The sequence below is a fragment of the Dasypus novemcinctus genome, chromosome 7 (assembly GCF_030445035.2).
Source record: "Dasypus novemcinctus isolate mDasNov1 chromosome 7, mDasNov1.1.hap2, whole genome shotgun sequence".
Taxonomy (NCBI): domain Eukaryota; kingdom Metazoa; phylum Chordata; class Mammalia; order Cingulata; family Dasypodidae; genus Dasypus; species Dasypus novemcinctus.
The window spans coordinates 44,213,873-44,227,990 of NC_080679.1; the positions used below are offsets into that span (position 1 = coordinate 44,213,873).

Below are 14,118 nucleotides of genomic sequence, written 5' to 3' on the forward strand. Positions count from 1 at the left end.
TTCTAAACGCTGCAAAAATGTCCCAATTTTATTTCTCCCTCCCTCCCCTCAGGACCTGTGGCAACCACCAAGCTTCACTCCTTGAAGAACAAGATTCGTGGTTATTTGCAACAACGTTGAGAGTTTGACATACTGGCCTGTCCTCTCCCATTACGTAATGCCTATGCTTTCAAGAGACTCCTGCCCAGCCGTTTGAGAACATAGCAGGACTCTCTGTGATGGGAGTCCAACCCCTTCCCTGCTCAGTGTTCATTGCCGTGGTCTCCACCCACTCATACAATGCACTAAGACAGGATGAGCACTCACACACTCCCTAGAAGCCTGCCCCAGGTGCAACCTGTCCCACATGCCCCACATCCAACACCCTAAACCAGTAATCCTCCCCTGCCATATTTGCCAAAAAAAAATTCCCAACGTTATAGTTTCAACCACATACCTGAAACTCCAGAGTTCATCTGCTCCCTCCCCTGATCCTCCCCCCAGTTCCATGGACAGTGCAACACCCCCTACCTTACCCCCCCACAGGCCAGCATTGCCCAACCCAATAGCATCACTGCACCACTGTCATGCCCATCCACTGCACAACTACACCCTTCCACCTTATCACAGATTTTGCCCATATGGGCATTGGCTCACAACCTCTACTTCCTTTCTGTTTCCTGTAAACCTGTCTTCCAGACTCTAGCTCTGTAAGTCTGCTCGATTTGTTTAATTCATATCAGTGAGTTCATGCAATGTTTGTCCTCCAGTGCCTGGCTTGCTTCACTCAACGTAAGGTCTTCAAGGTTCACCCATGTTATCCCATGTGTTAATATTGCATTCCTTCTGTTCTTTATTTTTTAATTTCTCTCCCCTTTCCCCCCACCCCCACCCCAGTTGTCTGCTCTCTGTGTCCATTCACTGAGTGTTCTTCTGTGACAGGGTCTATCCTTATCAGCGGCACCAGGAATCTGTGTTTCTTTTTGTTGCGTCATCTTGTTGTGTCAGCTCTCTGTGTGTGCAGCGCCATTCTTGGGCAAGCTGCACTTTCTTTCGTGCTGGGCGGCTCTCCTTACGGGGCGCACTCCTTCCGTGTGGGGTTCCCCTATGCGGGGGACATCCCTGCATGGCACGGCACTCATTGCATGCATGGGCCTGCTCCACACAGTCAAGGAGGCCTGGGGTTTGAACAGCAGACCTCCCATGTGGTAGGTGGACACCCTAACCACTGGGCCAAGTCTGCTTCCCTGCATTCCCTCTTATAGCTGAGTAATATTCCATTGCATGAATATACCAGAGTTTGCTTATCCATTCATCTGTTGATGGACATTTGGGTTGTTTCCAACTTTTAGCAATAGTGAATAATGCCATGATGAACACTGGTGTGCATAAATTTGTTTGTGAACCTACTTTCAATTCTTCTGAATATATACCCAGTAATGGGATTGCTGGATCATATGGCAGTTCTATAGTTGCACTATTCTGCATTCCCACCAGCAGTGGATAAGTATTCCCATTCCTCCACATCCTCTCCAACACTTGACATCCTCTGTTTTTTTAGTAGCCTCCAGTCTAATGGGTATAAGATGATATCTCACTGTAGTTTTGATTTGCATTTCCCTAATAGCCAGCTGATGGTGAGCATCCTTTCATGTGCTTTTTAGCCATTTATATTTCTTCTTTGGAAAGGTGTCTATTCAAATCACTTGCCCATTTTTAAAATGGGTTGTCTTTTTATTTTCGAGGTGTAAGATTTCTTTATATATATTGGATATTAGGCCCTTACCAATATTTGGTTGCCAAATATTTTCTCCCATTGAGTAGACTGCCATTTCACTTTCTTGCCAAACTCCTTTGAGATGCAAAAGTTTTTTATTTTGAGGTTCCATTTATCTATTTTTTTCTTTCATTGCTTGTGCTTCAGATGTAGAGTTCATGAAACCATTTTCTAATACAAGATCTTGTAGATGCTTCCCTAGATCATTATGGGCTTGGCTCTTATATTTAGATCTTTGAACCATCTTGAGTTGATTTTTGTTTAAGGTGTAAGATGGTGTTCCTCTCTCATTCTTTTGGATACAGATATCCAGTTCTCTAAGCACCATTTGTTGAAGAGGCCATTCCTTCCCAGTTGAGTGGGCTTGGTGGCCTTGTCAAATATCAGCTGACCACATATGCAAGGATTATAGCAGAACTCAATACAGTTGCTTTGGTCAGTATGTCTATCCTTGTGCCAATACCATGCAGTTTTGACCACTGTAGTTTTGAAGGATGATTTGAAGTCAGGTAGTGTGATTCCTCCAATTTCGTTTTTCTTTTTCAATATGTCTTTGGCTATTCGGGGCCCCTTATCCTTCCAAATAAATTTCATAGTTAGCTTTTCCAATTCAGTAAAACATGCTGTGGTAATTTTTATTGGGATTGCGTTAAATCTGTAAATCAGTTTGGGTAGGATAGACATCTTAATGATGCTTAGTCTTCCTATCCAAGAACAGGGAATATTCCTCAATTTATTTAGGTCTTCTTTGATTTCCTTTAACAGTGTTGTGTAGTTTTCTGCATAGAAGTAATTTACATCTTTAATTAAATTTATTCCTAGGTATTTGATTCTTTTAGTTGCTATTGTAGATGGGATTTTTTTTCTTTATTTCCTCCTCAGATTATTCATTATTGGTGTACAGAAATGCTACTGATTTTTGCACATAGATCTTATAACCTGCCACTTTACTGAACTCAGTTATAAGCTCTAGAAGCTTTGTTGTAGATTTCTCAGGGCTTTCAGATGTAACTCTTCATGACCTTGGATTAGGCATTAGTTTTTAGGTATGGCACCAAAAGCACAAGCAACAAAAGAAAAAGATAAATGGAACTTCGTCAAGATTAAAAACTATTATGTTACAAGGACAGTATCAAGAAAGTGAAAAGATAACAGAAAATGGGAGAAAATTTTACAAATCATATATATCTGGTGAGTGACTAGTATCCAGCATACATAAAGAATTCTTACAACTCAACAATAAAAAGACTACTCAATACAAAAATGAGCAAAGGATTTGAATAGACATTTCTCCAAAGATGTACAAATGATTGAAAAGAACATGAAAGGATGCCCAACATCACGAGTCATGAGAGAAATGCAGATCAAACCACAGTACACCATTTTACAACCACTAGGACAGTTATAATAAAAATGACAAAAAAATAACAAGTGTTGGTGAGGATGTGGAGAAATTGGACCCCTTATACACTGCTGGTGGGGAGGTAAAATGGTGCAGCTGCTGCAGAAAACAGATTGGCAGTTCCCCAAAATATTAAACATAGAGTTATCATAAGAACCAGCAATTCTACTACATATATACTCAAGAACTGAAAAAGTATGTTTACAGAAAAATTTGTACACAGCAGCATTATTCATAATAGCCCAAAAGTGGAAATAACTCAAATGCCTATCAATTGATGAACAGATAAAACAAAAATGTGGTATATCTACATAATAGAACACTATTTGACCATAAAAAGGAATGAAGTTCTGATATATGCTACCACACTGATGAACCTTGAAATAATGATACTAAGTGAAAGAAGGCAGACACAAAAGGTAACATATTATATGATTCCATTTGCATGAAATGTCCAGAATAGGCAAATCCGTAGAGACAGAAAGTAGATTAGTGGTTGCTGCAGGCTTGGGGGAGGGAGAATGGGAAGTGACAGGGATGTGGGCTGATGAAACAACTCTGTGAATAAAGTGCATATACACGGAATTGTACACTTTTAAAGGGTAAATTTTATGGTGTGTGAATTATATCTTGATTTACAAAAAAGAAAAGGAGATCTAGGATACCTCACAATCCTGTCACAAACCATTTACACCTTACAATATAAAAACTGATCAAGGGAAGCGGATGTGGCTCAACTGATAGAGTGTCCGCGTACCATATGGGAAGTCCAGGGTTCGAACCCAGGGCCTCCTGACCTGTGTGGTGAGCTGGCCCACATGCAGTGCTGATGTGCACGAGGGGTGCCATGCCACGCAGGGGTGTCCCACGCATAGAGGAGCCCCAGGCACAAGGAGTGCACCCCACAAGGAGAGCTGCCCCAGGTGAAAAGTACAGCCCACCCAGGAGTGGCACCGCACACAGGGAGAGCTGATGCAGCAAGATGACGCAACAAAAAGAGACACAGATTTCCGTGCTGCCTGACAAGAATGCAAGCAGACACAGAACACACAGTGAATGGACACAGAGAGCAGACAACAGCAGTGAGGGGGAGAGAAATAAAAATAAATCTTAAAAAAAATAAAAATAAAAAAACCTGATCAACACATGACCTAAGTCATCAATAAGAGTGTAAATTATGTTCAATACACTGCTTGCTAAAGAAAGATCATGAATATATCAAAAAGGTATAGGGAATTTTGTATTTTCCACATGATTTTTCTGTAAACCTCCAACTAATTTTAATTTTTCTAATAAAACAATTTTTTTTTAAGTTTGATAAAAGTTTACATTTAGATCAATCATTTTTTCTTTCATTCAATCAATTCATTAAATAACTTGGTTTTTGTTTTTTGAAGTACCAGTGCTGGGGATTGAACCCAGGACTTGCATGAAGCTGGCACTCAACCACTGAGCCACTTTGGCTCTCCTGAGTTGGTTGTTTTATTCATTAGCTTATTGTTTGCTTTCGTTTATAGGATGCACAGAGTATCAAACCCGGGACCTCCCATTTGGGAAGCAGTTGCTCGATCTCTTGAGCCACATCCACTCCCCTCAATACATATTTATGGAGTACTTACTGTGTGCCAGGCTCTGCATCAGGTTGCTTGGTAAAATATAAAGATAAAACCGAGAAGAATCCTGCACTCAAACCATAGTATGCTTGTCAAGAATTATGGAATAAGAGACAAAGTGGAAAGACTTGGAGGTGATTCCGATAAAATGGTCACTGCATTCAGAGGAGACAGTAGTTTAAGGTAAGAAGAGAACTGGCTTCACAGAGGATGGAAGGAGCATTTTAACTGGCCTTGAAGTTTGGTTATATTTGGACATAGATGGTGGGATGGAGGTTTAGGAGGGCTCAGGAATACACAACGACCTGGACCAGAGACCAGAGTCAGGAGCAGTGAGCTGTTCAATTTGCCTGGGCCAACTGTATATGAAGGGAGGACTCTAAGAAGCTGAAAATAAAGATATGAATTAGATGTATCGAGAAAGGCTTTCAATGTGTGATGAGCTGCGATCTTATTTATGTATGCACTGTAGAGTCCTGACGGTTACTAAGACAAAGCTGTATTTAATGAGCTGCTTCTGGTTGCTGTGTATGAAATGGTCCTAGGAGCCAGATCAGGGAGGAGGCCATTGCCATAGCTCAAAGGCCGAAGGAGTATTATGATGAGAGACAGATGGAAAAGACATTGTAGATGTAGAACTGACAGAATTTGGAAACTAGTTGGATATAAAACCACAGGAAAGGCTGGGCCAGGGTAGAACTAAAGCATAGGAACTTGCAGAAGGGAAAGGCGGATCAAGAGCAATCTTGGAAGGGAGGGATAAGTCATTCTCTGGAACAGGAAACTTTTCTCTGGGATAATGGAGACAAATGGAGGAAGGCGATATTGTATTTAGCTTGGTTTGTCTCTCTCCATTAATTTGTAAGTATATGATGAAGTGGAGAGAGGTAAGGAGATTCTCTACTGGCTTGACTTTAGGAGTTAATTTAAATGCCATTTCTAGTTGCATAAAGAACCCAATGATTTTTAGTACAGATCCTTATTTTAAAATAACTTCTATAATTCATGTTTAAGGGACTTAAGGAAAAAAGCCACCAAAATGGAAGTTTACATGACCAATAAACAGGAAGAGATGCCTAATACTACAATAATCAAGTGATTGCTAATTAAAATGTTATCTTTTTTTCACCTAACACACTGATGAAGATTTTAAAGAAAGACGATAGCCAGTAATGGTGTGGGACCAGGCACTTTCCTACACTGTTGACAGAGGTATAAATTGGTGGAACCTTTCTCAAGGACAGTTTGACCATACATAGATATTTAGGCTATTGGGCCAATATTTAAACCTTTAAACCTTTGACCAGGAAATTACATTTCTGGCATTTCATCCTAAGGAAATAGTCAAACAAGTAAGAAAAGATGTTTCTTGCAGTCTTGTGTAACACAGTAAAAAACTGTGACTGGCTTAAATATCACATATAGGTGTATAGATATGCTTGTGACCACATGAATAAGAGGATTCACATCTTAAGCAAGAACAATGTGTTTATATTAAAGAAACTGGACTTTTTTTTAAAAACAATAAGTAGTTTCACTTTATTAAGTTACAAAAATACATGCTCTATGTAAAATAAAACAAATACAGTTGTGTTTATTCAAAATTCCCTGCATGCCCCCAACATGGTAAGCATCCTCCCAGACCACCATTTTCTACATACAAATATCTTACTTTGATGATTCCTTTTAAAAAAAAGTTTTTTAACTTTGATAATTAAAAAGGACATTTTATCAACAAGGTTAGTAGTCTCTAACCTATGAAAAATATTTATAAGTAAAACATATATTACATTATGATTACAACTAGGTATTTTAAAAATAATCAAACCCTTTTTCCAGAAAAAGGTACAAATCCTCATGTATAAAAAGCAGTAATGACAGCACTTCATAGAATTGTGATGATTAGATGAGTTAAAGTAGGAAAAGCCCTTAGAACAGTGCCTGGTTATATATTCTGCTCATGTCAGTTATTGTTATCAACCAAAAAAATTCAAAATATAATAATGATGCAAATTTTCACCTAACTGGCTAAGTTTTTAAACCCCCCCTTAGTTTGCGTGAAGCTGAGGTTTATGTGCCTTACATAGCATTTACTGTTCCCATGACTACCCTTGTTTAATACGTAGTGTTGTGCTCACTGGTGAGAAGCTAAACTTCCTCATCTGAACTCTGCAGGGTTTTTCACTCTTTCCCATTTCTTGTCCCCATTTTCCTGTCTCATCAGAGTGAGGCAAACAATGATTCTGAAAAAGCTTACAGAGGGAATTATCACTTAGGTTAGTTTCACAAACTGGCACACAGAAGGCTAAATAAACCTTTGTTGAATAGTAAGGGAATGATTAGTTAAATCAATGCTTAAAAACTTTACAGGGTTTGGCAGTTCGCCAAAAAGTTAAACATAGAATTACCACATGACCCAGCAATTCACACCCCCTCACAAAAGAATTGAAAACAGGTACTTAAATACCAGCACACCAATATTTGTAGCATTATTCACAACAGCCAAAGGGAGAAAACAACTCAAGTGTGCATTGATAAATGAATGGATAAATAAAATATGGTAGATACATAACAATGGAATGTAATTCATCAAAAGAAATGCCATTCTGATACAATTGCTACAACTTGGATGCTCAGTGAAATAAACCAGACACAAAAAGACAAATATTGTATGATTCCACTTATATGAAATAACTAGAACAAGCAAATTCAGAGAAGGGAAATTAGTTAGAGGTATGGGGGGAGCTAGGGAAGGTGGAATGGGGAGGTATTGCTTAATGGGTACAGAATTTGAATGAAGAAGTTTTGGGAAACAGGGATGATGGGAGCACAATATAGTGAATGTATTTAATGTTACTGAATTGTACACTTATAAATGGTTAAAATGATAAATTTTGTTATATACATTTTGCCACAATAAAAAAAACAAAAAACAAACAAAACCTTCCCAGGGTTTTCTATGGCCTACTGAGTGGAGTCCTAAGTTTGGCATTTAAGATCTCAAGTGTTACCTCTTCTCTGAAAATCAGTAAAATCTGAGTGAATGTGAAAGGCCATGAGAAACATTTGTTGGGCCTATTTTCAGAAGTATTACGTATGAAGACCTTGGAAGATAGAATCTACTTATAAAGCACCAAGATTTCTTTTAATAAAAAGCCTTCGTATGTTGGAAATTGCCTTTGAATATTATTATAATTGAAGTCCAAATTTTGCCTTCTTTATATATGTAGCATAGTATAGTGAGCTTTGTTCATTAAGTGTGTAATAGAGCCAAAGGCGGGTCCTCTAACTTTGGGGTGGCACAAGGAGGGGAAGTGTCTGGGTAAAGGGGGGTTCTTGAAGCTCCCTGGCCAGAAAATCAATCATTTCACTCAACAGTCTTGATTGAGTCCTACATTTCTGTTTCTTGCTATAAGCAAGGGAGAGTCCAGGGTGTGAACCAAGGAGTTGTGACTTTAAAAGCAGGAGATTCTTTTGAGTCACTTTCTGTAACTGTCCTAAACACATGTACATAGTCAACGTGTCCTCTTCCTACTCAAAATGGTTAAATACATAAATGGTTCTTTTTTTTCATTTCAAATCCTTATTCACTGTGAATCAATGGCTGTACTCCAAAAGTTGGTCCATAATTTGAGTGAATCAGTTAGAATGACTTCTCCATGCAAGCTGTATCTCTTAGGAAGAGAACATGTTTTAATAAAGCATCTCCATTCCCCCAACAAAACCACAAAAGGAGAAAATGAGATAAATGAGGTCATACATATTAAACACTTTGCTCAGATTTTAAATGCACACCAATTTAAAAATAATTAGAAAATACAAATTTTACCCAACTTTCTTTTAAAATTATAACATGCATAAAAATTACAAACATTTTAATCAAATAATAATGCATCAGTTGGACTAAGGTAGTTTGGGAGAAATTAAACACAAAATAAAAATGGCTTATTTTTCTCTCGCATAGAAATCCAGAGGTAGGTAGCCCAAGGCTGGTATGGTCTCTCTGCCTATTAGGGTCGTCACCCAACAAGGTTCCTTCCTGCTTTCCACTCAGCCATCAGTGTGGTATGGTCCTAATCCTCATAGTTCAAGATGGCAACTAGAGCTCCAGCCATCACATCCAGATTCTTGTCAGCAGGATGAAGGAAGGGACAAAGAAAGGGGAAAAGGCAAATGCAAGCTGTCTTTTAAGGAACGTTCCCAGCAGCTGCTACATGATACTTCTCCTTCCATCTCATAGGCCAGGACTTAGTCACATAAACAAATAGTCTATATTCTGTGAGGCTATGTACACAGTTTCAAATTTGGATTTTTATTAGGGAAAAGGAGGAGAATGGATATTTAAGGACAGCCGGAAGCGTCTACCACACAGCCAACTTGGCAAGGCTGACCTCAAATTCTGCCTTTAGTGGCAGAAGAAGCGTACTTAATCCCCAAAACTTTCTCCTAGAATCTGGGAGGAGCACACTTTACTGTCAAAACCATATTCCCAAATACACAGAGATATAGATGAGAATTTGGAAAACAAAAGGAGAAAAAAAATTTCATCCATATGGTAGTTTGGAATGTTTCCTTCTGGCCTTTTGTCTATGTTTTGTCTTAGTTTGTTTTAAACATAATTATTGTAATAATACTAGATGCACCATTGTGTACTCTGCCTTTTTCATGTAACACTAATGCGTGAGCACGTTTCATGATATGACACTCTTTGCAAAGGCCTCATAGTGAACTAGGCAAGCATGTGTAAGATCTTATTATTTGTAAATATAATTTTAAAGGCCACATAAATTTCCAACCAGAAGACATCGCATCATAATCCTGGCATGTTTTTTTTTAAAGATTGATTTATTTACTTATGTGGCCCCCCCCTCCCCCCGTTGTCTGTTCTCTGTGTCTATTTGCTGCATCTTCTTTGTCCCCTTCTGTTGTTGTCAGTGGCACGGGAATCTGTGTTTCTTTTTGTTGTGTCATCTTGTTGTGTCAGCTCTCCGTGTGTGCGGCACCATTCCTGGGCAGGCTGCACTTTCGCACTGGGCGGCTCTCCTTACGGGGCGCACTCCTTGCGCGTGGGGCTCCCCTATGCGGGGACACCCCTGCATGGCAGGGCACTCCTTGTGTGCATCAGCACTGTGCATGGGCCAGCTCCACACGGGTCAAGGAGGCCCGGGGTTTGAACCGTGGACCTCCCATGTGGTAGGTGGATGCCCTAACCACTGGGCCAAGTCCGCTGCCCATAAAGTTTGAAACTTTTAAGCACATTTATTTTATATTTAGAGATATGCCCTACATATATTAATAGTAATATCTTAGGAGTCCTCATATATATTTTAGAACATTTTATTTAAGCTGGATTGTGGGTACATGGATATTCATTATATTGTTATCTGAATATAGTTCTTTTTTAGTAAGTCTAAAATATTTCATTTTAAAACTACACTTGGTGAAAAAGAATAAGAATTTAGTGATCAAATGCGCGTACACAAAAGTGTCAAAGGAGTTAAAGCCTCTACTAATGTGAGTAAATAACCTACGAAATAACTTACGTGAAGACTAAAAGATAAAGACGGGGGCCTTCAGGGGTCTCCACACCCTCACCTCTGTCATTTCCAGGAATGGAACTCCCCATTACCACTTCCTCTCCACTCTAGCTAAATGTCACGCTCACAGGTTCTAATTTATACCCTGCACTTCTTCTATCTTTTCTTTCACTTGCTTTCTTTCCTCTCTTGCAACATATTCTCTTTCCCATCTTAACCTGCCAAAATCCCAACAACTCTTCCACAATGGGTCCAACCTCTCCAAAATACCCCCTCGATAGTACTGTATAGTAAGAGCAGCTCACATTTGCAAGACACCGTCAAAGCACGGGCATAAAGACACTCCCACTTCATCCTCGGAACAATCCTGTGAGGTGGGCAAGGGAAGGCAAGGCCTTATTTCTCCCGATTGGTCAGCTTGGAAGGCACAGGTCCCTCAGCTGTGAGTCCTAAGGGGGGTGAAGAGACAAACCTGGCCCTCCCTCTTTGCTCCACCCCATTCACCTTGCTAATTAGTAAAACACATGAAGAAAACACTTAGCACTCTTCCTTTGGGCCCTCGGGATTCACTGATGCTTGGAATTAATAAAGATAATTTAACACAGGGACAAAAAAGTAAAGTGACAAAAGGAAACAAATAGACAAAATATCATAATTAAGAATTAGCTGTTTTTAAAGAGGGAAGGGAAGGATAGCAAAGGAAAGATGCTGCCAAGCTCTGTATCTTCACCACAACAAGCAGAAGGGATAAGGCAAGATAGATAGCCTTGCCGCCTCTGAGGGAAGGGGATAGGGTTGGAAAGGTAGGGTAAGGACTCTCAGAAAACAGCAGATGGAGGTGCCTCCCCAGAATGCATGCTAAACATGTCCAGTGTTGTTCTAGTTGGTAAAGAACACCACATCATAAGGTTGTTATGAACATTCTAGTCACTTCATGGCTGTATGCCTCAGTTTCTTCACCTCTAACAGGGATGTTCTCATTCTTTTGGCACACACAGTGGTTGACTACCCCCAAGGGGAGCTCCCTTTCCCCCTTTTTCCTTGCTAACAAAACCCCCAGTTTGGGAGACCATGTGCCTGAGAGGAGATAAACCCCTCCCCAGTCACAGGGGATTGAATCCATCTGGGTCTAAGCCAAGCACGGTGATTCCATTCCTTTTGCCAATGTTTGGTTTATGAACAGACAAGTCATGCAACTGTAGCCACACAACTGTAGTGGTGAGAAGAGGCAACGCTTGGAGGAAAGGCTTCTGTGAAGTTTCTCTTTTAAGAGGAAAGCAAGAAAGAGATGTTTTCTCTTTTGTCATCTGGGTATGATACTTGGACCCGTGGCTCTCCTGTGACCATGAGATGACAAATCTGAGGGTAAAATCCAAAACGCTGAGGCTATAGAGAGGAAAGGTGGAAACATCACCAAGTCCTTGATAATATCACAGAGCCAAAGAATGAACCCAGCAAGAACCCAAACCCCCCCACACACACACCTCTGGACTTCCTGCTTAATAAGATTAAACAAACAGCTAAAACAGACATTTTTATTGTGAGTTAATCCTTCTGTTATTTGCTTCCCAAAGTATCTGGCTGATAAAATACGTACACACACATAGGACAAAAAGGCACACAATGAGGTGAAAGATCTTCAGAATTCAAGGCTCAAAATACAAGATTCTATACTGTTGGGTTTTTTCCCTAAGATTTATTTATTTATTTCCCCCTCCTTGCTCCCCCTCCCTCCCCCCCATGGTCTGCTCTGTGTCCATTCGCTATGTGTTCTTCTGTGTCTGCTTGTATTCTCATTAGGTGGCTCCAGGAACTGATCCTGGGACCTTCTGGAGTGGGAGAGAGGCGATTACTTTCTTGTACCACCTCAACTCCCTGTTCTGCTACATCTTCTTATTTTCTCTGCTCTGTGTCTCTGTTGTGTGATCTTGCTGTGCCAGTTCTCAGCACTGGCCAGGACTCCTGTGTGGGGCAGTCCCACTCAGGGGGGCACTCCTGTGTGGGGTGCCATTCCAGTGTGGGCCGGCACTCTGCATGGGTCAGCTTGCCATGTGAGCCAGCTTGCCCTCACCAGGAGGCCCTAGGCATCGAACCCTGGACCTCCTACATGGTAGACAGGTGCCCAATTAATTGAACCACATCCACTTCCCTCTATGTTGTTTTTATTTTTATATATAAATATAGACAAAATATAATAATAAGAATACATAAGGCAAAAAATATAAATAAATACTCTAATAACTCTCTGTTGACAGTCTGTGGCATTTTGGTGAGTTAAGCATTTTTTAACGGCTTTTTTCCTAGTTCTGTATTTTTATTTTACTTTTCTATAAGGATTATGGATACTCACAGGCTAATTTAGTTTTTGTGATTGCAAATACTCTGCGTGCAACTCTGGTCTACCTGATTGTTAGTTCTTACAGTGGAAGGCAACACAACCCTGAACGGCCTGAGATGCCCAACTCAACTGGTACTCAGCTTGTAAAGTTTCAAGGCCTGTTTCTTCCCGAGGCTGACCTGGCCACTATTTCAGCAAGGCAAGCCAAAGTCTTCACCTAGGAATCTTCAGTTCAAACACCCCTTCCAATCACGCAGTCTCAAAGAGGGCCCTTCAGCACCACTGGGGCCTTACCTCACCCACATCACATAAACACAGCGACTTTTCTGAAAATGCTCCTTCGAGGGATGGAACTGCACTCTGCTAAGAAGGACTTCTGGTTCTTCATGTATAAGAGAGGATGAGTTTCTTTCTCAGAGTGTGCTGTAGAAAGACAAAGTACCTTTCCTTCATCGAAACTGTGCTGTTCCAATCATACACTTTGTTGTTGAGTTCAACGTGGAGCTCAAGGAGTGGGCGTTTCCTGGGGAAAATGAGAAGGGCAATAATTAATGCCGTGCAAATATCAAAGAGAAGACAGATGGCCATTAGGGTGAAATGAGCCAACAGCTGGGAAGTGCTTTGAAATTGTTCCTTTCTAAATGCCCAATGAGCAATCCGAACCTGCCCACAGTTCTCCAGCATTGACCCCAGTCCCCTCCTGCAATAGGCAACAGAGTTTTACTCTGGGAACACATCAGCCAGATGATAATTCACCAGGACCGCCCATGCAAATGCAGCATGGGTGGCAAACACATGGGCCCACAGAGCATCTACCTTGGGAGGCTGAGGAACTCCTGCTAGACGCCCCCCCCTTTCCTCCTACTGAGCCACCACTGAGGGGCTGGGGTGGAAGGAGATGAGATTTACTCCTGGGGTCCTTGGAGCTAGAACCCAGAATGTATTTCACAGGTGACTTGGCAATATCATTCCAAATTGTAATTAGGAGGCACCGTAAGAGGAGTTAATCTTACATTTGAGGTTACATTGTGGCTTCATTCAGCTTAAATTTACAAAGTCTGGACATGGTCACAGATTGAACATAGCTACCCATGTTCCTATAGGAAAGAACTGTTGCCACTAAACATTAAAAGTATTTATACAGCAAAGACCTCAACAGTCAGATACCATTTCTGCCTATCAAATAGTTAAAACTTGGCAGGAGCCGAGCCAGCAGTGCTGATGAGCACTCTAGGAAGCAGGCACTTTCACACAAACCTGGCACTGCTGACCTTAAGAACAATCTGGTAAGTAAGATGCATCAAAGGCTTTACAGCTGCACGCCCAAAGTTATGAGTGTACTTAAATGCCACTAGCTGTACACGTAAAAACAGCTAAAATGATAAGTTTTAAGATGTGTATATTTTCCCATTATAAAAATAAAGTGTTTAAAAATATATGCCCTTTGACACTGTAATTCCACTTCTGGGCAT

At 40.6% G+C, this 14,118-nt stretch overlaps 1 protein-coding gene across 8 annotated transcripts in view; it reads right to left on the reverse strand.

Annotated features, from left to right (window-relative positions):
- Window positions 1–6,280: 6,280 nt before the first annotated feature.
- Window positions 6,281–14,118, reverse strand: part of CFLAR (CASP8 and FADD like apoptosis regulator) — a 51,220-nt gene continuing 43,382 nt past the window's right edge. For all 8 annotated transcript variants that reach the window (XM_023588896.3, XM_058300383.1, XM_023588899.2 and 5 more), the window contains one exon: window positions 6,281–13,169. In XM_023588896.3, coding sequence (XP_023444664.2) covers window positions 13,031–13,169 — 139 coding nt within the window. In that variant the 3' untranslated portion in view covers window positions 6,281–13,030. The remainder of the gene's footprint in view (window positions 13,170–14,118) is intronic.